General features: G+C 43.9%; 1 protein-coding gene across 2 annotated transcripts in view; it reads left to right on the top strand.

Annotated features, from left to right (window-relative positions):
• The window catches only part of LOC114050527 (1-acylglycerol-3-phosphate O-acyltransferase ABHD5), a 36,171-nt gene extending 32,159 nt beyond the window's left edge, over positions 1-4,012 (top strand). The window contains exons 6-7 of one of the 2 annotated variants that reach the window (XM_027872307.1): positions 527-713; positions 1,447-4,012. In XM_027872307.1, the coding sequence (XP_027728108.1) occupies positions 527-713; positions 1,447-1,536 (277 nt within the window). In that variant the 3' untranslated portion in view covers positions 1,537-4,012. The remainder of the gene's footprint in view (positions 1-526; positions 714-1,446) is intronic. The other variant, XM_027872308.1, reaches the window with a different exon arrangement.
• Positions 4,013-24,682: the final 20,670 nt, after the last annotated feature.

The raw sequence follows: 24,682 nt of genomic DNA, 5'->3' as shown, positions 1-24,682 counted from the left end.
TCACCACTAATACCCAGCCAGTCTTGGCTCATGTCCCCTTCTGCCTTGAACTCGAGTTCCTCAGGCAGTGGTTAAACAGAGTCCCACCAAACTGCCCTCACTGCTAGAGAGCAGGAGGTTATAAAATCATACAGAAGCTTAACAACAAAAGGTCAATGACTTTATTTCAGGTTTTCCACCAGATTAGTATACCAGTTGCGGTGTTTTAAGTTGTCCTTATAAAAGTTCCACATTTTGAATTAGTCTAGAATTAATACTAAATTGTTTATTGTTTATTTTTAATTAATACCAAAAATGGTTCTTCATCTCTGTGAAAGTTTCCATTAAATATCTCTTTACTGGAGCTCTGATTTTTAATTAATAAAATTTTAGGCAACTTACATCTATCCAATAATGTGTGCCTTTTACCTTTAGAAAATTTTTACTCTTCGAGGATCTTATATTCACATTTATTTAGTATCTAATGAAATAACTTGTTTGGTTTAATTGATCAAATCTTAATGTGACTTTCTCCTTTACTTTTAAGTGGTGAAACTGCTTTTAGAAATATGACTATTCCTTATGGATGGGCAAAAAGACCAATGCTCCTGCGAATTGGTAAGATGGACCCAGACATTCCAATTTCCGTAATCTATGGAGCCCGATCTTGCATAGACGGCAATTCTGGCAATACCATCCAGTCCTTACGGCCACATTCGTATGTGAAGACTATAGTGAGTGTTTGGTTTATTTGAGGTTGTCTTTTGTATATGGTGTATAATTGTGGGTCAGTCAGCAAGCATTTAAAAATCCCCTACTGTGTACCAGGAATTAAGTTGTATGTCAGGGATCCAGGTACAGAAGTGAAGCAGATGCAACCTTTATGAAGTGCACCCTCTAATGGGAAGGTCTGACATGGATTGGGGGAAGGGGGGAGCATCTTAATCCTGTGTGATTCTGTAAAGTGTCCTCCCATCTCACCTGTAGAGAGTTATCTAATACTAATCCATGTTGGAGGCCGGCCTTTAGCCCTTTCACATTCTGCACAATTTTGCAGGTGCCAGTGCAGCACTCAGGCTGGTTTTACATCTGGCAAGAATTGTCCTTTGTTCTTATGAAAGTTTAGTAAAATCCTTCTTTTTGGGGAGAGCAGCATGGCTGAGTGGGTAGAGTCTCTGTGTCCCAGGCATCTCTGAAGCGAGCAGTGGCCCCGTGGCAGGTGTGCATTTGTATTGGTAGAGGAGGTTTCCTGCCTGGGAGCCCCCCGTCCCTGGGAAGTCCCAACTCTGCTAAAAACAATAACTAAGATGGATAGATAGCATTGGAGTTTACTGCTCCCTATAGCCTAAAGACAGGGTGAGGACTGTATTGTGGGATTCCGTCAGCCAGGTAGCACATTGCCCCAAGCCTGAGCACAGGCGACCTTATTCCCCCAAACGCCCACTGACTTACGCTGTTCTCACCCAGGCTATCCTTGGCGCGGGACATTATGTGTATGCTGACCAACCAGAAGAATTCAACCAAAAAGTGAAGGAGATTTGTGATTCTGTAGACTGAGCCCATTCAGATCATGCCGGACAGACCTGGTGACGGATGCAGCTCCTCCCTGATAACTTAGAAAATGTGATGAATCAGGAAACCAGCACAAGAAACTGAGCGGCACTCTTGTCTCCTGCTTTGCACATTTGGCATTTCTTCCAAGAAGTCACTTGCACGTTTATACCACATAGTGCCTTTTGGGATGGAAACCCCTTTTTAAATAGAAGTTCATTTTAAATACGTGCAGAAATCTCAGAAACTAATACCTTTAAATAAAGGGTTTCTTGCCTCCCTGATATAGTGGAAATATTGTAATTTTTTAACTGGAAGATTTTTTTCAGATATAACTTTGCTATATTGAGTACATTTAATACTGGAATCTACTTCTCCACTATGAAGACTTTGCTCCATCGTTGTGTTCTGTATTATAAAGGTGCAATTTCTTTGATTTATGTCTTCATATGATTAACATGTGTTGGCCTCTGGGTTAGCCATGCCCCTTCTCAACATGTGGGGAGAAATAGCAAATTTTTGTATCAGAAGTTCCCACATGGTCCTTGATGGTGTCATGACAGGCCGGGAAGCTTCTTAGGGGAGAGAGAGAAGGAAGGGGCCAAGAGGAATGAGCATTGGATGGGAAGAAGCCAAGAGCTAAGGCGCCATGTTTCTTATTTCCAGGCCAGTAGGGCAGGGACTTTGCAGGTGCCCATTTCCTTCAAACTTGCTGAGTCCATTGTGAGCATAATTGTTTGTTGCTTAGCTCCTCATAAAACTTGTTGTTTAAGACATGAATGTTAGCACGTAGGAAAGGCACTGGAGCTTAGTGGAAAGAGCCCTGGACTTGGAGTCACGGGGACTTGGGTTCAAATCCCATTTCCAGCATTTTCTAGCTGTGATTGAACAATTCACTTATTCTCTCTGAGCCTCAGTTTTCTCATCTATAAAATGGAGATTATTATAATAGCACCTCCTTCCCAGGACCATTGTGAGGATCAAATGAGAGGGTGTGTAAAGTGTTTGGGAAACATTGGAAAGTGCAATATAAATTTGTAGTATTATTATTATTATGTTTCCCTAATAGCAAGGGTTTTCATACTTTAATGCTTTGAAGGGCTAAATGATTTACCAATACAACCTGTCTTTGTTATAATTAGATCCTTATAAGATATTGCATTAATTAATGGGCCCAAACTGCCTGCTCTGTTCCAACAACTGTTCTCAGCACAGAAGGTTTTCTTCACTTGGAATATCAAGGCATCCGTCTTAAAACTACAGCCTTATTATAGTATTGTAACAAATGATACCACATTTTCATCAACAACTCGTAGTGTAGCCCTGAAAAGTAATCAGCGATTTTTGTAGTGAAAACTCAGGGTGTGTCTAAATTTTTTTTTTAATTTATAATTATAGCACTGGAAAACTTTTAAAAATTTATAACTATACATAGTGTGTTATGTGTGTGCATATAACTCTCTAAACACACACACACACACACACACACATTTTTAAAACCCCCAAACTTGAAATAACTGCCGTAGATGATGATACTTTCTTGCTATGATTTTTTTTTTTAAATCTTCCCATTGAAACTGAAAACTAAGACTATGTAATAACTGGTTGCCAAAATATCCCTTAATGAGAAACAAAAAAACTGGGAAAGAGTTACACTAGATGAGATATTTGGGCTTCACTTGTATGGGGTATTAAGCTTTTAGGAGAGGCAAATTTAAATAAAGACTTGAAAAATACAGCAAGTGATGCCTTAATATGTTTAATCACAGTTTTTAATAATAGTTAAATGTTGGGTCGTACCTCTTAGCAAACAGACAATTCTGTTTTCCAGCATTAATAGGTGAATTTATTAAAGGTTAATTTGAAGTATAATGAATACCTTGGTGATCAATGGTTCCTTCCAAGTAGTTGGGTGCAAGAAGGTTCAAGGATGACATTTTGTTTTCAAGAAGAATTTAACATAGGATGATTATTTTAACTGTCATCTCAGATCTTCAGATTACCTTTTACAGTCTTGAAAAGATTCTTGTTTTTTAGGTTTTTGGCTTATTTTTAGGACTTAAGGACAGTGCCAAAAAAAATCATACTTTATTAAACTTTGCTGTGTGACATCTCTTGCTAGTTAAAACTATAGTTATAAAAATTTTGGCACTTTGGAGTGAAGCCACGTATCGCCTTTGAGGTCAGGAACTATTTGACATTTGGGGACATTTATTCCTGGATTACTTGTTAAGTGGAAGTGATTATGTGCAATTTGGTAAATTTGTTTTAACCTTTTGATGTTACTTTAAACTTATCCTATTTGCTAATGTAGATATAACCAATTACACAGATGCATTTTTGATTCCCTTCATTTCTTCTGCGTGCTAACCACTTAATGATTTTCAAAAAATTGTAGAAAATGTGAAGAGTGTAGGACTGGAGAAGTGGAAATGTCCTGGTTTTCTAATATATTTTGTCTCATTAAATTAAGTAAAATTTACCCTATTAAATAAGATCTGATTCTGTTATCTAAAACTGTATACATTTTTTGGTCTTAAGTATAATGAACAAATGTTTATTTAAAATAGAATTTGCCTAGCATATATCATTGTTCATGGCTAACAGGGAACTGTTTACCCAAGACAGATAAGGAGGTTGTGAGAGAGCAGCTCACTATGCCTGATGAGTTGAAGTCACCATGCCCAGCGGACCTGTATCTTAGGGTATTGAAAGAGGTAGTCAGTGTGAATCCTCAGATCCTTGCAACATTGTGGCCAGTAGGGGGTGTACTTCAAGATAGGAAAAGGAAATGTCCAAATTTCTTAATGAGAATGGAGTCTGCAAACCCCAGGCTAGCCAGCATGACTTCAGTCTTGGCAGAATTCGAGAACACACTTCTAAAAGGGAAGTTATTGGGCACTGAAGGGATGAAACAGTCATCACAAAGAGCCACACATCTTTAGCAGGAAGAGTCATGCCACACTAACCACTTTTCCTTTGTGATGAGGTTTTAGATTTGGTAGATCAGCAAATGCTATCAGTGGAGTTTACCCAGATTTTAGCAACGCATTTCTTATGGAAAATGTGGATAGACATGAATTAGGAACTGGTTAGATGGCCAGACCCCAAACATCATGAATGGTTGGCTCCATGTCACAAGGAGGTCCCTGTGGAGTGCCCCAGGGAGTGGTCCTCCTCCCTGTACTACTTGATACTTTCAACAATGAGATAAACACACACAGTAGGTGTTTATCAGACCTGCAGATTACACACAACTGTAAGGGATTAACACTGGATGACAGGATAAAAAGATTTTCTCAGACTAAGTATATTAGGTTGGATTTAATAGAAATAAATGTAAAGACTCAGATTTGGGTTCAAAAAATCAACTTTAGAAGTCTAAGATTGGACATGCAGAGCACACTGTTAGAAAGCTGCTAAATTTCTTTTGATTAGAACTAATCTAACTTCCTTGGTACATTTACAGTGTTCAAAGGAAAGAGGCAGGTTTTTTGTTGCTTGTGAGGCAGATGTATTTTCACACTTAATTTAGAATGCCTTTGAAGGCCAAAGAGCATTGTAAGAGGGGCATATTGATTTGGTCCACTTTCAAACAGAACTTTCTCTGACCTAGGGGTCCCAGGTCCAGAGTGATTTGCTTCTGTGTCCTGGAAGGCCATACAGCATGGCTGACTCACTGTTGCAAGTATTCTGTAATTATGTGCAAATCACCACCTGAGGGCTGAGTGTTCTAATTGTCATTATACAAGTTGCAATGACCCTGAGTAAGCTTAGTGATTCTGTTCCTGCAAGTCCCCATTTGTATGTAGGAGCACACTTTTTATGAAAATGACTAGGGCCAACTGATGGGTGCTGACAAGCGTAGGTGTTTGCCTGCCATCTTTTCAATGTGCTTCATGGGACGTGACCAATATTGTGTTTCAGGTGTACTTCTGGACTTTTTATAATTAGAAATCACAGCAATGGAACAATCCAAAATCATTTCCAAGTCTGCAGTGAGGGAGGACTGGTGAGGGCATTCCCCTTCTGAGGCCGGCTAACTTCCCCACGTCTCAGCTGCTGAAAGACAGACACGGGTTACTTGAGGCCTGGCTGCTCTGTGAAGTAGTCAGCCTTGGGTTCTGTTGCTTTGCACACCCCTGTGCCTGTGAGCCATAGCCTCCGTGCCCTCTCTCCAGGGAGGAGGTTCCATCTTAGGCATCTGGGGCTAGAGAAGGACGAGGGAGCCCTCAGGCTCCCAGAGTTGAGGGACCTACTCAGCTTGTTTTAGTAGGTTCTTTAATAAGAAACCATGGAGTACTGGGAGTGTTACAAAACACACTCCCCTCCCAGCGATGCAGTGGAGGCACTATGCCCATTCTGCAGATGAGAATATGACACCAGAGGCATGAGCTGCCCAGAGTCCCATAGCATCACAAGTAGACCTGGAACCCGAGTGTTCCAACTCCTAAGACTCCTTGCCCGTATACCAGATTTCAGTTCACCTCATAGGTGCACTGAAGGTGAAGTTGGGATGAACTTATTAAGCCTCTGTCCTATGTGGTTCCCCTTCCACATCAGAAATGAGGGTGGGGTGGGGGGAGCAGGGTCTACATCCCACAACAGCCTGTTTGATTACTTGGTTTTTTTGGATCAGACAGATGTATATCTAGTCCTAGAGTTTCCTGTAAAGGGCTGTGGGTGGTGATTTGCACATAATTACAGAATACTGGCCTAAGGTTTGTTTGAGGATGTTATCTGTGCCTTTGGGCTGGCATTTATCATTTCTGCATGGCACTTTGAAAGCTTTTAATCTCTTCAGGTCATCTGTTGCCCTGCTGACTGCCCACTTGGGCCTCTACCCACTTCCTCAGTAACCTAGGGTAACCCCCTCCTCCAAGCAGCCAGGCCTAGACCATTGCCGAAGTCTGTAATCACAGTCATTGCTTAATACATCTATCTGCCAGCCTCGTCTGTGCATGATGGTCTAATGACAACATTCCAGATGTCCTTGACATCTCTAACTCACCCACTTTCTCAGGGTTTGTTTAGAACGATCACACAAACCAGTAATGGAGTCTCTGAGAATTGTGGCTGTGGGCAGGGATGGGCACAGCTGGTGCAGAGCTAGTGCGGGTTAGATACCAGTAGGTTATGTGTGTGCTGATGAATCAAGCAAAAAGCGTGAGGTCTGTCATTCTCTGGACTGGTGGCGTACAAGGAGAAAAGCCCGCTGGTTGGTCAGTAGGCACACAGCAGGATTCAGTAAAAGTGGGGAAAAGTTAGGTAGATAACATTGGAAGCTGGGGAATTTTTTTTAAACCCATTTAATGCAGCTATTAAGAGTGCATATAACTATTTGGTTCCTAATTTTGTGGTCCTAAAAATACTTAGTATTAAGGAATAGAAAAGATGAAATGTATTAAAGACAAAGACAAAAAAAGCTGAAGAAGAAAAATCCCCTGGTCACACCATTTGGAAACCATTATTTGACTCATTTTAATCTATTCCTGAGAGTCAGCCTAGTGCAGTGGAGATAGTGCTAGGCTTTTAGTCTCAAGTCCACAAGCAGTTATTAATCACTTATTGTATGCACACAGGCACTGTGCTAAGTGTTACTGATACACGGAAAGCAAAAACAATCTGCTCTCAAGGAGCCCCTATCTTAAAAGTTTCTTGCAGAAGATAGGAGTTGAGCTGAGTTGAAGGAAGAAAGATGGCCAAGATAAGGAGGGCATTCTATGCTGAGGAGAGAGTTGGTGAGAAGTCTTGGGTTTGAGAGATGTCTTGTATGAAGAAAAGCAAGGCCATAGTCACTAGATCATGCATGGAGCTGAGTAAGGTGTAAGGAAGAAGAGTAGAAGGGCTTTAAAAAGCCAAACAGAGAATTTCTTATTTGGTCTGGAAGCAGTAGGGAGTCACTGGCATTAATGGAATAGGGAAGTAACATGGTCAGACCTGCTGTTTAGGAAGGTCACTGGCAGATGAGTGAAGGATGGACTGGAATAGGGAGAGACGAGGCAGACAGGCCAAACAGCAGCACATTCCGATAGTCTATCCATGAAGTAATGAGGACCTGCACCAGGGTGGCAGCTGTGATAGAGAACAAGGCATAAAGGAGAGGTGTTATGAAGGTAAAATCAGTAAGAGTTGGCAATTAGAATAGATAATGTGTGTTAAGTGAGTGTGAGGAGCTGGGAAAGACACCTAGTCTGTGAGCCGAAGTGAGTAGGAGGTCGGTGGTATCCTGGACAGGGAAATTAGAAAAAGGGTGTTGTGGTCTGAGAGGTTGAGACCCCTCAAAGACAGGGGTACAGGACGGGATCATCTGGAATGAATTCACAGACTCAAGCATTCTTTAAATCAAGGTGGCAAAGATTTATTGTTATGCTTTTCAGCGGGCAAGGATTCTTAAGGAACCTGCAAGAGACTGAGGATGGAGCTAGGGTTTATATAGAAAAGGGCATGGGAAAGGAATGCCAGGGACACTGATGAGGCAATCTAAAGTTCCAGGTGTCTTTGGGAGCTATGGATGAGAAAGTACAGGGAGTATACCAGACAGGGAGGGAGATGACAGAGGTATGGATCTTGGGAGTCTGGCAGGAGGAAGAGTCCTTGGGCCAGCCAAGGACAAAACTCCTTGGGCTGGGCAAGGCACCCCTTTCCCTCTGTCTTGATGACAGATCTGCAACAAGGGAAAGCTTTCTCACAAGACAGGAACTTACTAAGAAATTGGGAGGTTTCCAAAGACATGATCTGAGGGCTGGGGCCTGAGGAGCCCAGCACTCTCTCACCCAGCTTTGTGTAGCTGCACCAGGGAGAAAGATAAGGGTGGTGCTGGGGCCCACGCATGAATAACTGCTAGGCACAGTATCCTTAGACTGAGGAGTGATTGTCAGAGACAGCGTTTCTGAGGCTAGGGAGAAATTGGGGTCCAAGTACAAGCACAAGCACCCAAGCACCCCATCATTCCCCCCCTTAAACAGATGGGACCCAAAATCTTTTGGGGTGAGGGACAAAGGTGTCAGCTTCTGAAACTGCCTCCTGCTGGGATTGGGCATAGAGCTGTTCCTGCCTCCCGGGGTCCCTCTGTTCAAGGGGTTGGTTCTTTAGCCAGTGTCCGGAACTTGGCTGATGCCAGGTCCAAGGGGTGATGGGTTGTGGTCTCAGAGGTTGGAACCCAGCCTGAACTGCCATCTGGAAGTGGAGGGCACTGAGCCTAGAGGAGACAAATCTGACAAGAAAATTAAGCAGACAAGGAAGGGCCAAAAAGAAGTAAAAGGAATATAATCAGGAGTGGGACAAGAATAGGAGGTAACATAGAGAGAAGCCAGGATCCCCAAGAAGAGGATAACGATGGTATACTAGGGTTTTCATGGATGTTTCACATCCAGGTGACTTTCTCTAGTCCTATCGAGTTCCACCTACTGAGAGTTGTTAATATACATACCGCAGGAGGTGTTGGCCAGGGCACAGGCACCTCCCCTAAGCAAGTAGATAATCCAAAGCTATCTGATCATCCAGAACCACATTTGCCAGGGAATCCAGAGGTTGCTGAATGTCCCGGGGACTATAAGCTGTGTCATTTGCTAATTGGTGAATGGTACCTGTTAGGTGTGAAAGAATGAACTCATGTTGTAAATGTCCAAACCGAGGCATGAGACACTCTGTTCCCTTTTTAAGGTACCAGAGAACATTGTCCCAGAATTCATGCTTTACTCCTGTTAGGGTGGAGGTACTGGGTTTAGTAATATTGAAAATGGTCAGAGGTGGTGCCAGAAATCAAAGGGAGCACACACCAAAATCCCTATAAGGTGTTAAACACTGGGTGGCTAGAACAACGGTCCTGGGGTCCTGCCAAGTAGTGGCATTTTGCTTTACTTCTTCCCCAGAATCCTCACCACCTGGCCCACCCAACCCACAAAGGAAGGAATATCCCTTAGGGGCACAGATGGGGCCTGTTTGTAAAAGATACTGAGCATGGATGCCCCATGGATCGGTATGATTACATGCTAATATTCCAAGTAAGAGAGAAACTTTCAAAAGATCAACAAGAGTGTTATAGCTGGAAGGGGGCTGTGGCATTGTGTGTCAACTGAGAAGAGAAGTTTAAATAGGCAGAGCCTACTAGGAGAGTGGCAGGATGAATTTGGTCATAGGTGCAAGTAGGGAGTGTTCCCTCAGAACAGGTGGTACAGGTAGTGCAGCTGGCAGAGGTAAAGTTCTGGGGACACTCATCACTATAGGCATCCTTACAGCTGGTTCAAGTCAAGAGACCAGCAGAGACATTTACAATCCCTCCCCTGACAGGGGTCCTTACCTGTACAGTGGCCCTAGAGTTTGTTTCCCAAGCAAGGGAGTAATTCCCTGTTGAGAAACGGTGTTGAGACAGAAAAGTTTTCCCATAAAAGAGTGGCCAGTACAAAAGGGGTGGCAAAGACCTCTGAAGTGGTTACATTAGGGAGGGGGTTTCTTGCAAAAACTGCCTTAAGCAGAAGAGGTTCCTAACTCTAACCTCACAACTGAATAGATACACAATCTTGTTCCACAAGTTTGTTTATCCTTCTCTAATTATACTTAGAAATTGCATCTTTTACATATGATAAATTCAAACACTGATTTTACTCTTACTTAGGCCATGGGATAACTACAAATTCAGATCAAAGTAGCAAGATCTCACATGCTTACATTGTGCTCATGTGTTTTATTGACCACTTGCTCTGATCATCGAAATCTGCTATAAAAGGAAAAGGCAGGTACGTGTGACATGCCAAATATGACAAGATAGAACATCCTTAGCTCTGTTTGAATTCAGGTAAGAGTCACAGTTCTCCAATCATGCGGTATCAATTCCACATCATAGCCAGACTCAGGAATAGTCAGGTGGGAAACATTCCTTCCCAAAGGAACATAATGGGGAAACTGAGCCAGGAGGATCCCATCCTAGATTGAGGCTAAGATTGTCCTCCCGGCCTTTTCCCAGTTGCAGACCTCCACCTGTTAACAGTACAGGATCACGTTCCCTCTGAGTAGCTTGTGGCATTTCTCTCAGACGTTGATTTAATGCAGACAATTATACCCAAATTCAAACTCAAAACAAAATTAGTTATAGTCCCAAGAGCCTTTTACCTCAAACAGCAAGTTTCACTAATCACAGCTTAAAGCCAGATACAATTAATTTTACTCTCATGGAGTTGCAATAAGCAATAAAGATTTACCAGGACTCACATACATGAGAGATTTCACTTAACATCTTTCCTTCTGAAATTTAAACTTGTCCTGGTGTAAAAGCCAATCATTAGAAATCATTTCTATACACTTGCAAATTCTCAGCAAGCCAAGTTCATTGTTTAGGAACTCCAAACAAGTTCTTTTCTCAGGGCAGATGACCTTGCCCACACAGATGGTTTCCAGGGACCTTGACAAGTTTAGGAGGAATTGCCATGTACCCCAGGGAGGGGCTGATCCTGGCGCCCCTGCCTGCCAACCCCCCATATCCCAAGGAGGACTGTTTTGAATGGGCAGAACCAATCTGGATAAGGCTTCTACCCAATCCCCTCCTTTTCACACACAGTAATCAATTAACAATTCTAGGTTTTATCATTAAAACAATAACTTCAAATAAGTTAGTTAACAATCTTATACCTTGCATAAGTGATAGTCAAATTGTTTTAGCTATAACCCCTTCTTTAATTACAGGTAAAGGTGGAAATACTTGGTTTTCTAAATGGCAGTTATAAAACGTTGTAAGACAGGGTTAGCAGGGCTGACAAAGTAATATAACTGGTTTTACACAGTTTTTCCACTGTCCTTTAGTTAAGTTCACACTTTAATAACATCCAAATTATGAAAAGCTACTTGACATAACAATACAAAAGTTTACCAATTTGAAACAGCATATGTGTTTAAAACTTGAAACAAGCACATTACCAATCAGGTGACTCCAATTCTGCTGAATGCATTTCCAGATTTCCTTACATAGAAAATCGGGCATCTCTTCACCATTGACATTGAGTACTGGTCACATCTAATTAAGGAACTAATAATAATAGTTAACATTTATAGTGTCTGCCCTCTGCCAGGCATTGTGTTAGGCACTTTCCAATCATGTGAGATAAAATGAGGTAACTTGCTTAATGTCAGCCAGTTAACAAATTTCAGATCCATACATTTTCCCAACTTACCTTAGTGCCAAACTGTATAAAATATCACCAGAATGAATTAAATTACCTTTCGGTTGTGTTACCTTCTTTCATTCCTACATGCTTAGACTTTCTTGCCTTTCCTTCTACCTACTTATCCCTCTGATGGACTTTGATTAAAGTCCCTTTAAAACTGCACATATCTTATTTCTTTCTAATTCTGACCTGACACTTCGAGGATCCTTCTCAACTTGCCTTTTACCAATTATATAACCTACATAATAAAGTATTTTTCTCTCTTTGTCTCTCCCATCCACTCACTCCTCTGAGACTGCTGTAATCGGGGAGGGAGAGGGGGAGAGAAAGAAAGCGGCTTTCCAGAGTCCAGCTGCAGCCCTGGGATGCTACTCTTGGAACCTGGGTGCAAAGGGTGTCAGATTACATGCGGGCACTCACTCATACCACACAGACAAACACTGACCAGATACATGGTAATGACAGGGAGAATCCAAAAGCTCAGAGAGACTTGTCAGAAATCCCCTGCACAAATCAGATAATTGTTTCTTCGTGGTTCTCCAGATCTTATGGAGACCAGGCAAAATTTTCTTATGGTCTTGGAGATTTAGCTTTCTCCAGTTGTGTAAAAAATAACCTAGGGGCTAATCTCAAGGTGTAGAGGGAGATTGGCCCATCCTCTTTGCCTATAAGCCTTTAAAAAAAAAAAAAAAAAAGAAGGACCTGCTCCTGTAGTCTACTGGCCTCGACCAGCGTCCTGGTGAGGGAGAAAAAACCTGCAGAAGTTCCCAACAAGGCGTCCCTTGTCAAGAGGGAAATTCGAGAGAGCCTGTTGCAGGCTCAACCCAAAGCCCCAGCAAGCCTTCCTAGGTGCTTGAGGGGCGACCCAACTACAGGGCGAGAGGAAGGGGAAACTTACCTTGATTCGGAGAAGGCTTGAGACTTCAGACAAGCCCCACATTGGACCCCATAAATGTTGCAGTCTGAGAGGTTGAGACCCCTCAAAGACTGCTGTACAGGACAGGGTCGTCTGGAATGAATTCACAGACTCAAGCATTCTTTAAATCAAGGTGGCAAAGATTTATTGTTATGCTTTTCAGCGGGTAAGGATTCTTAAGGAACCTGCAAGAGACTGAGGATGGAGCTAGGGTTTATATGGAAAAGAGCATGGAAAAGGAATGCCAGGGACACTGATGAGGCAATCTAAAGTTCCAGGTGTCTTTGGGAGCTATGGATGAGAAAGTACAGGGAGTATACCAGACAGGGAGGGAGATGACAGAGGTATGGATCTTGGGAGTCTGGCAGGAGGAAGAGTCCTTGGGCCAGCCAAGGACAAAACTCCTTGGGCTGGGCAAGGCACCCCTCTCTCTCTGTCTTGATGACAGAATGCTCTGCAGCAAGGGAAAGCTTTCTCACAAGACAGGAACTTACTAAGGAATTGGGAGGTTTCCAAAGACATGATCTGAGGGCTGGGGCCTGAGCAGCTCAGCACTCTCTCACCCAACTTTGTGTGTGTAGTTGCACCAGGGAGAAAGATAAGGGTCGTGCTGGGGCCCACGCATGAGTAATTGCTAGGCACAGTGTCCTTGGACTGAGGAGTGATTGTCAGAGGCAGTGTTTCTGAGACTAGAGAGAAATTGGGGTCCAAGTACAAGCACAAGCACCCAAGCACCCCATCAGGAGGACTGGGGAAGAAAGATAATGAGTCGTTTATGACATAGAAAGTGTAAGATGTCAAGGGGAGCATATAGTTCAAGTTGTCTATAGGCAGTTGGAGATGTGAGACTGAAGGTCAGGAGAGTGGTTAGGGCTGGATAAGTACATGTGAGAATGATTAGCGTGTAAATCATTGAATCTGGGAGCTGATGAAATCAGCAAGTGAAATAATACAAATAATACATAATATAAATATGTAAAAATATAAGTAAATAATAGTAAAAGAAAAATTATATAAAAAGAAAAAAAAACCCAAAACCTTGGGAGACATCTATGGGTAGTGGGCCTGGAAGAAGCAAAGATTGAGAAGATGTAGTAGTTAGACAGATAGGAAAAAGACCAGAAGAGCAATGACATGAAAACCTGGAGAGAAGAGAGAGATCAACCAGCCTCAAAGCCCACAGAGAGGTTGAGGATGAAGACTGAGAAGAGGCCATTGGATCTGGCATTTCAGAGATCATGGCAGCTTTGGAGAGAGCACTTTGGTTGGAATGATGAGGTTGGAAGCCAGATTGTGGAGAGTTTAGAAAAAAGAGAAAGGAGAGGAAATCAAAAGCACCTATTGTATGAATTTTCCAAGGAGTTTTGCCTTAAGAGAGAGGACAGACAGAAGACCATAGCAGCTGGGACAGTCAGATTAAGTGAAGTTTATTTATCTGTTTGTTCATTTATCTATGTCTACTCTCTATCTTTATTTTTAGGGTTGGGGAGACATGGGTATGTTTGTAAGCATCGGGGAAAACATCCCGTAGACAGGAAGAGATTGACGATAAGTGACAGAGTGGGGATTCCCAGAGGGGGCAGTCTGATTGAGACGACCTGAAGTGGGATCAGCGTTGCATGGAGAGGTAGAGGAGTTTACCTTGCATTGAGAAAGGTCATCTCTTCATTTGAGACAAGGGCGAAGGAGGAAGTAGTGGGAAAAGGCACCTAAGAAAAGAGGGGAGAAGATGGTTCACCCGTTGAAGGGCCTCCATTTTTTCAGTAAAGTATGAGGAAAGGTTCTCAACTGAAAGGATCAGAGAAAGGAATGCCATGGGGAGTTTGAAGAGAGAAAAAAGCTTTGGAAAAGCTGTTCTGGTGAGTGTGATAATAAATTGAAGTCCTGGCTGCCATGAGGCCCATTTGAGAAGACTCAGGAGCAGGGAGGGTAGAGGCAGGTGAGCTGAACCTGGGGCTGATGCAGGGGTGTAGAAAGAGGCCAAAGATGGGCAGGCTGGATGGAGAGCTCCCTGGGAAGGCCTATAGGTGAAGGCGAAGGCCACAAGGAAGCCAGCTGGAGCCAGGTCTCTGAAAGTCCAAGGAGCTAGAGACCTCAGTGGAAATCCTAGCTATGATACTTAGTTGTGTGACCATGGAGAAGTCACTTAACCTCTGTGTCTTAACCTACTGCCTGTAGCTACCCTAAATCACAGGCTTCCAGCTGTGGGATCTCCCCACTCGGATAAACTCACAGGTCCTTTGTTCCCTTAACAATAGTCTGAGCTAAGCCCTGAGACATGTTAATTGTCTGACCACGGAGCCGCAGGGGACACCCACTTAGCCTATTTATCCTAACTTTACACACAGAGATGACACAATAACGTGTTTTGTAAACTTTAAAGTGCTATATAAATTGTTAATTGTTATAAATTCCAGAAGATTGGTTAGTTGCTTTTCCAAACTACTACAGATTAAAAAGCAGTAAATTAGGGAGGGGGTGGGGGGAGAGAGAGAAAGAGAGAAGGAAAAGCAGAAATACTGGTTGCATCTGGAGCTAATTAAACCTCAGTGAAGAATGCAGGGAAGCTGATAGAGCCCTAACACCCCAAAACAGCACCAACTTTGTAAACTGTTAGGGTGGGGACAAACAGCCCTGACTAGAAGGATTTATTACAATGGTGGTGTGTGCAATAATTGATCTTAAAGACCTCCTCGAGTCATCAGAGATAGGTTAAATTATGCTCAGAAGGGGAGAGGAGTGTGGAGGAGATTTTAGAACAATTTCAATTAAAAAAACTAATAATCCAAAAAGACTCTAGGATTTCAAGTTGAAAGGAACATTAAAGATAATCTGGTCCACCCTCCTCATGTTATAGATGGGAAAACTGAGGACCAGGTTAGTTAAGTGACTTGTCTAGGATCTCATGGCTCAGTCTCAGCTAGCAAATGGAAATGAGGTTTGAGTTCAGGTCCTCAGACTGTAAATCCACAATACTTCTGTTTATTTATTACAGACTTGACAACTGTGAACACCAAAAACAGAAATCAATGAAACCTTGAATCTCCACCAAGTCTGTCTATCTGTCCATCCATCTATCTGTACCTGTTTTTCATCACGTCCGCCCATCATATGCCTTAGTGACATTTTCTCCATCCCATTCTTAAGCCTAACTAACCAACAACAACAAATAAACCCGATTTGTGGCATTTGCTGATTTCTGGGGTGTAAATGTTCTCACTGAAAACGTAACAGGCTCTTACGGGGGAGGAGAGAAGGAAAAGGGGCGGGTCTGGTGGAAAGTACAGAAGATTTGGAGTCAGAGGACCCCAGTTCTATGTGATCTTAGGCAGATAACCTCTTCTCTCTGGGCCTCAGTTTCTTCATTTGTGAAATGAGGTGGGGAGGGGATGGGAGGAAGGAAGGGGGATTGGACTAGATGAATTCTGAGTCTCATACAGCTCCAGAGTTAGGGTCCTATGGACCTCATTTCAAGGCCACCTCTAAAACACACTGGTTACATAATCCTGGGCAAGTCACAATATCTACTTGGGGTGTGTGTGTGGGGGGGGGTGTGGGTGTGGGTGTGGGTGTGGGTGTGAGACCAACTAAAATAATGTGCTTAGGTGTTCAAGGTACTTTTTTTTTTGTCGGGGCAGTTGGGGGTAAGTGACTTCCCCAGAGTCACACAGCTAGTAAGTGTCATGTGTCTGAGGCCTAATTTGAACTCAGGACCTTGTTCAAGGTACTTTACAGATGTTATTTCCTCTAATTCTCACATTTGTGTAAGATATGTGCTATTTTCCCCATTTTACCGAGGAGGAAAGAAACCCTGAGATAAGGTGACTTACCCGGAGTTCATTTGTGTAGCCGTTTTATTTCTCATTTGCCACCCGCACCCGTGGATTTAAGCTCTAAAGCAATAGGGACTTGTCTGTTTTCAGTCTGTGAACCTCCACCACCCTCATGCCGTGGCCACTTGAGCATTGATTATTGAGTTGACTTGGGTGTGCTACCATTTCTCTTTCCCCAGCAATAATAAATAGGATGTCATCGTGAAGGGGGAAGGACCACAGATCTTGAGGGGACCTCAGAGGCTATTAAGGCCACCCCCCTCATTTTACAAATGAGAAACTGAGGCCCAGAAAGGTTAAAGGATTTGTCCAGGGTCACACAGCTCGCCAGTGTTGGAGGCAAGAGTTGGAAGCAGTCCTTCCTTCCTCCAAGATCAGCGTTGTATCTGCAATGCCAGGCTGGAAGTTGCCCTAGATAAGGTGACTGCAGAAGGGCACACTGCCTTGGTGGCCCCTGCCTGGAGGTTGGAAGGGCCAGCAAGTTCACTGATAAGGGCAGGCCTGGTGCCGACTCATCCAGAGAGCCGAGCTGTTCGGATGTGGGATTCCATCCCTCTAATTTCTCTTCTCAAGCAGGGATCAGTGTTGCTTTGTGTAAGCAGTTTTGGGGGAAGATTGAATGGTGAGAAGATGGGGGTTTGCCCCTAGTGCTTTCGAGGTGAGTTCGGGGTGGCCTGTGGCCTTCCACTTCATCTACTCCCTCTCTCAGTGCCCCAGATTGTCAGGAATAGCTGGGACTGGAGCTACATCTCCATTCCCAGGACCTTGGGGCTGCCTCATGTAGCTGTAGGCGAAGACCTCAGACTCACCCACTTGATCAGCTGACAAATGGTGTCTGGCTCCCTTTACGCCCCTGGCCTGGCTCCACTGACTTGTGGTCTGGAACCTTCTAAGGAGAGAAGAGGGAATTGTTTGTCTGTAAACTGTGATCCCAAAAGATACTGAGCCAGGATCTTCTAAGGGTCCCCTGCCCCCTAATGATACTGTAGAAAAGTTCTTGTGTTATTTCATGTCATTGCCTGAGATTATGCCAGCTGGATACTGATGTGGGCAAGTGCTCCTTTAAAATACTAAATACCTACTTCTTGTGGTTGTTGAGTCACTGCACCAGGAGGGCCATTTATACCTTGGTGAGAATTAGGTGAATTGGCTTGCTTTGCTCCAGCTGAGCTTTTCCCCACTTAGGTAATGAGATTTTTTCTAGGGATGGAGAGGAGGAAAAGGTGGTTTGGGTGTAAACATAACTGAAAAGGGTAAACCTGGGTGGAGGTGCCGCAGTGCCTGGCTCTGCAGCACTGACTAAAGGACCTCGTGTTGAAGAAAAGGAGGCAGAAGAGAGATTTGGTGGGGGTGGGGTCAACTTTCCCTGAGCCAAATACAAACACAAAAAGAAAAATCAGCTCATTCTGGGTCTCCAGCCTCAGGAGGAAAACCTTTGGTAGCATGAGGCAGTCAGTGGAAGGATTCCATCAGGAATTAGAGAACATGGGCTCTAATATCACAGGCTACTTGGTCAATCTTGGGCAAGTCACTTCCTTTCTGACTCAGTTTCCTCATTAGTAAAATGAGGGGTTTAGACTAAATGATCTTGAAGGCTGTCTCTTAATTCTCTGAACTGTCCCAGGAGGTCACCAGACATTTGTGAACTATGAGACAGCCTGCACTTTTCCAGGGCCCATGGGAAAGGAGGGAGCCACAGTGGTCCGCCATCTTCCAAAAAATACCTCTGCCCTGGCATTGTGGAGTCATGTGACCAGCCCAGCAGAGGCCACTGTGGAAGGGTACAGTGCCAGAGAACAAAGGTGACCTTTGGCTGGGGCCAGACACCTGAGAGAGTGACTAGGAAGGTCACAGTCCCTATTTCACCAGGTACCTCCATAAACTGGGGAGCACATGGGAGCCACGGGGAGCTGACCTTTGCCTTAGACTATCTGGCACGATTTGGGGATAACCAAACAGCATAATGAAACTGAAACATGAGCTTCCTTTATCTGGAATTGGCCTCAAAGTCGGGGGCTTGGGAGGAGGGAACAGTGGACTTTTTCTAAGTAGCCTTGCCTAACCCCAGCCTAAATCAGGGGCCCTATCTAGCCACTATCTCTTGTTTATTAAGCCCTCAGGCTCCTCAAAGCAGGTGACCATTTAGGCAATCCTTGAGATGGCTGCAACAGTGGGTGTCATAATTCAGGTGGGGCTGTTTTGTTCTCTCTCTCCCCATTCCTGTAGTGCTATGCCGCCCACATACGCAGGTGGCCCTTGGAGACGCCTTGTCAGGTGATATGAGTAAACCCAGGTCCTCAGTGTTCCATTGGCTTCCAACCATAAGCTACAGGCAGTCAGGGCTGACCGCCCTTTGACTGAATCCAAACTTTACAGAACAACTCCCCTTAATAAAAGGATTTGTTCTATAAAACTTAGACTCAGTCTAAAGGCTACACTCAGGGACGTAGAAGGCCACATGTGGCCTTGAGACCACAGGTTCCCCAGCCCTGGAAGTTGCTAGTCTAACACCTGTGGTGGGAGTTTCCATTCCAGAGGATTCCTGACCATAATGAAATTAGACCCTCCCCACTAGCACAATAAGAAGGGACCCTCTGCCAGGTCAGCTGTGCTCTGCTGGCCTTTGGGCCCGAGAGCAGCAGGGCTCTCCATTAGCTCTCCTAGCTGGACACCGTATCATTTTCACTGCTGCCCATCATTGGAGGTGTAAGTCCTCTGTGGCCTGAAGAAGGTTAGGGAAAGAAAACCATGGGAAAACCTCCCTTTAAAAATCCTACCGTTCTTGAGGATCCACCCTGGTGCCATCTCCTTCATAAAACTTCCTCTAATTCACACTTTGCAAACCATAGGCACTTATTAAATGCTCACGGAACTGAATTTCATAGTTTTGATTTTTTTTTTAAAGTTTCTAGAAAAATCCAAGGCCCTCCTAAGGACAGAGGGTATGGATCATTTTCCTCTTCTCTAGTGACCTGGATTGCTAACTCAAGCTTTCGAGGAGAACTACACAGCTGATGAAAAAGGGAGCAGCTGGTCAAGTAGAGTCCCAGACCATCTGAGCCAGAGGGACGTAAGGTCATGGGTTCCAAAACAGAAGGGGCTGTGGGCTTATCTGAGGATGACAGCTCCTCTTTGTGGAGTGTTGAAGGTTTGCAAAAGTATGGCCAGCCTTCATTTCATCTGATCCTCCCACCAGTATTGTGAAGTGTGTGCTATTATTATCATCCCCACTTTACACATGAGAAAACTGACCATAGGGTCCTAGCTCCAGAAGCAGGAGGGAACTTGGCCATCCAGGCCAATGCTGTCATTTTTACAGGTGAGAAAACTGAGGCCCAGAGTCACACAGCTGGCAAATGTCCAAATCAGGATTTCCTAACTCCAACATCGTACTGCCTGCAGTCTGACCTTTTCGTTTTATGGGTGAGGAAATTGAGGCCTATCGAGGGTTCATTTTCTCAATAAAATGCTAAACAAGGTAACTGGAAAGAAATGTATGCAAAAGTCAGAGTGGTCCTCCTAAGCTGACTGCAACCAGAAGACAAACAACCTCAGTCAAAAGGCTGAGAATGAAGTGACTTTTGATGAAAAATTGTGTCAACAGTGAAGGAAAACTCAGGAAAAACCACCTAGAGGCGAAGGCTACCCAGAGGGGGCTGGGTCCAAGAAGTTGGGGGTTCCCCCTCTTTAGAGGTATTCAAGCAGAGGCTCCTTGACCCCTAGTCAGGGGTGTTACCAAAGGAATCCTTGGAGGCGTGGCACCTCATAGAGAGGTCAGAGCCCGAATGATCCATTAAATACCTCCCTAACACTTTGATTAATGTCAGCTGCAGTGGAGTGAGGAGAACCTTCCCCCTTTGAGCCCTGCCGAGAGAAATGACCTGGAGGCAATTTGGGCAAAAGTCAGTAAAGCCTTTGTTTAGGCGCCTAGGGTTTCCTTTTGATGTGTTACATGGCAAACAATGTCCATCCATCTCAAGGGGAAGATTGGCCTGTGCAGTTGTAAAAATCCCATGTAACCAACATAGTCTTTTATCCATAACACAAAGTGTTCTTGCAGTTACAGACAAGACATTCTGGAACGTATTCTAGTGGCCAGCACTTAACTGGCCCTGCCACATTCCGTCTGGACGAGTGGATTCTTACATAACCTCCAATCATATCAATACATGATAATTGAATGTAATAGAAGACGTGAGCTGAGCCATGGGGAAAGTGCTGTGGGAAAAGTAGGAGGACCAGTGTGAGTCCTGTGAGCTGTTTCTTAGACCAGACCTCCCTGCCGCCTTCTTTGTGTTTATGTTTCTCAATACCATGTGGTAGCACAAAGAATTACTTAAGTGTTTGTACATAGAAAAATTGGGGAAGTGGCTGATTCTTATGTAATACCCTATTTGTTTTAAGCCTGTGGCAATATAATGGCCCACCAGATCCGTGTAGTTTTCTTCTCTGCCATTTTAGTAGGGAATGGATAGAAATGAAAAATTAATAATACCATCACAATTGCTCCAAGCCCCCAGTTAGGAAAATCCCTCATACTTAGACAGAGGGTGGACACTCTGGTTTAATTTACATTTCTATTTCTTTCTAAATCCTGGCCTCTTTGTGGCTGGGGCAAAATTCAAGTTACTAGAAACATTTGGGGAAAGTGGCATCAGAGAATATTTGAATGTCTGTTAATAGGCAGCAGGAGGGGCAGCTGGGGAAAGAGCATGGCTTTTCTTGACACTGCCCTTGAGGGGGTGTCCTTGAGGAGCATTCAACTGGTTGCATCAGCCCCAGCCTCCTCCATGGTCCTTCCCTGTCCCTCCCTTCTTATCCACAGTTTGTAATCTGGCTATTTTGCATAACCTCCCAACGTTGTTGGTCAAATGTAACAGGCCTTTTGGCATGGATTGGACTTGCCACCTTCTCAGTAGGGCCTGAATCACTAAAAACCCAGCTCAGCAAGAGAGGAAACTATTGAGGGACAGGACCTGGAAGGTGGTGGCTTTGGAACCTGAGTAGAGGGGGAGTCTAGATGTGTCTAGAGGGGGAGTCTAGATGGTCTAGATGGGCCACAGATCCGGCCACGTCACTCCTCTGTTCAGGACCGGTCAGTGGCTCCCTCTTTCCTTCAGGATAAAATCTAAACTCTTTAGCTTGGTATTCAAGGACCTCTACCCTTTTCAGTCTTATCTCACCCTATGACCTCCCCCTCTATGCACTCCATGCATTCCTTTCTTTAGGCTACAGACTGTACCTGGAATGCCCTCCATTCATTTCAGCCTGTTCAGATATACAAGCCTATCCAAAGCCCAGTGTAGTGGAAAGAGTGGTCTTAAGTCAACAAGCATTTATTAAGTACCGACTGTGTGCCAGCACTGGGCTACCATTCGCTGGAGGTGTATGGGATGTTCAAGGAGGACTAGCCCCTCTGATGGGAGGGCTTGCTGAGCCCTTTTCAGGGCTGCTCACCACCTTTGGTGTCCACCTGGCACTCAACTCTCTCAACAGGAAGCTGCAGTGTGCCCAGCACCAAGATAGTGCTTTACACACAGAGTTTAATAAGTATTTGGTGAATAAATGAATGAATAAATCAATTCCTGGGAGCAAAGATCACACCAGAGAAGGTATCCTGGACTGAGGATGTCTCCAAAGGACCAGTCCTACAAATCAAAACTTTTTTCCTCTCAATAGCAAGAAACTCATCGATTGATTATTCAGATCCTGCAATTTCCCAAGGTTTATAGTGATTGAATAAGGGGGCCTAAGTCACCTGGGAAACAATTTAGAAAGGGCCCAGTTGTCTAAAGACAGTGGTGTACTGAGAGCCACACTCCAGGCCCTAGATGAATGGTTTTCATGGAGAATGCAGGCAAGCAGAGAACCTAGCAGTCGTGAGTCCAGTTAGCATCCCCTCCATTCCCTGGTCAGAACTAATTGTCCTTTCAGAGCTCCCAGGATTCTTTCCCCAGGAGACACAAACAGGTAGTAGAGAGGGCCTAGACCTCATGCTGGTCATAGAGCCAAGACTTGGGTTCTTGAAGATAAGTTTCCCACAGTAACTTCTTTCTCTTTGATCTCCACTACAATCCAATTTACTCCAATCCAGTAGATACTTTTTAAGCACCTACTATGTGCCAGGCATATTAAGCTCCTAATTAGAAAGATTCAGATTTAAAACTAGTCAAACTCTGTCTTACAGGAAAAGCAGACATAGCAGAAGTTAGCACACAAAAGGTCTCTTAACTAATTCTTATGAAAAAAATACCTCAATTCCTCAAAGGAGAGATTGTTAGCTCTAAGAGTTTTATTTGTATTTTACCCTAAGGTTTCCAAAGCATAGTCTATGTTATGTCATTTGACCCTCAAAAGTGATACAGATGTTTTTATCCCATTTTACAGATGAGGGTGAATTGCCCTGGGTCACACAGCTAGGACGTTTCAGATCTTCCTGACTCCAAAGAACACTATGATTTTGGAAGAATCCAAAGTCCTGAGGCGAAGAAAGGGTGATGGACTGAAGAATGGTGACTCTAACTAAGGGTAACTCACATTCTGGGGATGACCCAAAGACCATTACAGATATCATTTATTGCCTGTAAATAAACTTGTCCTTTCTTTTAAATGACTTAATTTTTGAAACAATATTTACTGAAATCTTTTGTTTTTTACTTCATCATCATCATTTGTGAAAGTATCCCTCCCTTCTGTACACACTGTCATCCATTGAAGCGAAGAATAAAAAAGGAAGAGAAAAAAAGCAATTCAGTAAAACTAACAAATGTATCGACCAAGTATAAGAGAGGATACACCTCCCATAGTCCTCCACCTCTGCAGAGAAGCAGGGGGAGGTGGCTTGAAGGGTTTTCTTCACAACTGACGGAGGCCTTAGGAGAGCTGGATATAAGCAACGCCCCAAGTTCTCTTGCAGGCCTTCATTGACTGACCAGGACTTTGGTGTTAGAGCAGTTTGTAGGATGGCGAGAGGGAAATGGCTTCCAAGTTTTTTATACAGGAAAGGTCCCAATTCTGACGTATATCTGTTGTTTCACCAATTTTCTCACTTTTCAGTGTCTCTAGGACAGTGACTGGTAGGGAAACAAAGTCTTATCTATGTTGGCACTCCCAGATCTACGCTTTGGGAACCTGAGCACGGTAATTGATTGAGGGGCAAAGGAGGGATTCTATAAATTCTTTGATTTATTCACTCAGGGCCCTTCACTGTCCTGGTTGCCCTCCACTAAATGATTAGTCTCCTTCCTCAAATGTGATGCCCAGAACTGAATGCATCACTCCAGGTGCAGCTGGATATGGCCGAGAGAGAACGAGGTGGCCATCATCACCTCCCTAAGCCCTGGGCGCTCTGTCTCTCTTACTGCAGCCTATGATTGTGTTGTCAGAGGACCCAGGTTAGACTCATTACTAGTCTACCTTCTAGCTACCTGGCCTTGAACAAGTCGCTTCTCAGGGCCTTGGTATTTCCTACTTTATAAAATAAAGGAATTGGACGCAATGATTTGCAGGCCTCTTTCAGTTTGGAATTCTATGATCATAACCTTGACTTTGCTCAGCAGAAGCACCCGCCCATTAGGAGTTAGGCTTCAGAAATTTATCAAGCAGTTAGCCAGTCAACAAGCATTTATTAAGTGCTTACTGTGTGCCAAGTATTGTGTTAAGTAGACAAAAAGGCAAAAGCAGTACCTACCTTTAAGAAGTGGGGAATCCATAAGACATAGAGTGTGAAAGGTCATCTTGAAGGAAAGGCGCTGCGGCCCTTTAGCATACAGGGCGCTTGATTCACCTGCTTCTACTGTCTCCAAGCCTTTTCTGACCTACTTTTAGACCCTGCCGCTAGCAGGAGGCCTTCCTGGTACTGACTGGCTTGGCTTTACTCATGCAGGTGTCCCACTAGCATCACCAGCCTGTAGCCTCCAGCCTTTGAAATATCCTACAATCAATGTCATCTCACTTACCTGACTATTAATACTTGTCAGAGCTCAGGCAGTGATTAGGCTAATTCTGACCTTTAGTCATTAGGCTAAAGATGCCCTTTGCTCATTTCCTGGCCCCTGTAGAATCACAGAATCGTAGTATTTGAGAATTGGAGGGATCACCAGCCATCTAATACAACCTATATTTCAAAGGAGTCCCTGACTAATGCCCTGTTGATAGAGTTGTGAACTGATCTACCATGTTGGAGAGCATCTTGGAACTATGCCTGAAGGACAATAAAACTGTGCATACCCTTTGACCTAGCA

This window comes from Vombatus ursinus, unplaced genomic scaffold (genome assembly GCF_900497805.2).
Source record: "Vombatus ursinus unplaced genomic scaffold, bare-nosed wombat genome assembly UNPS02014799.1, whole genome shotgun sequence".
In the NCBI taxonomy this organism is placed as follows: domain Eukaryota; kingdom Metazoa; phylum Chordata; class Mammalia; order Diprotodontia; family Vombatidae; genus Vombatus; species Vombatus ursinus.
Note: the sequence above shows the minus strand (reverse complement) of the source record. Positions and strands in the feature narration are given on the sequence as shown.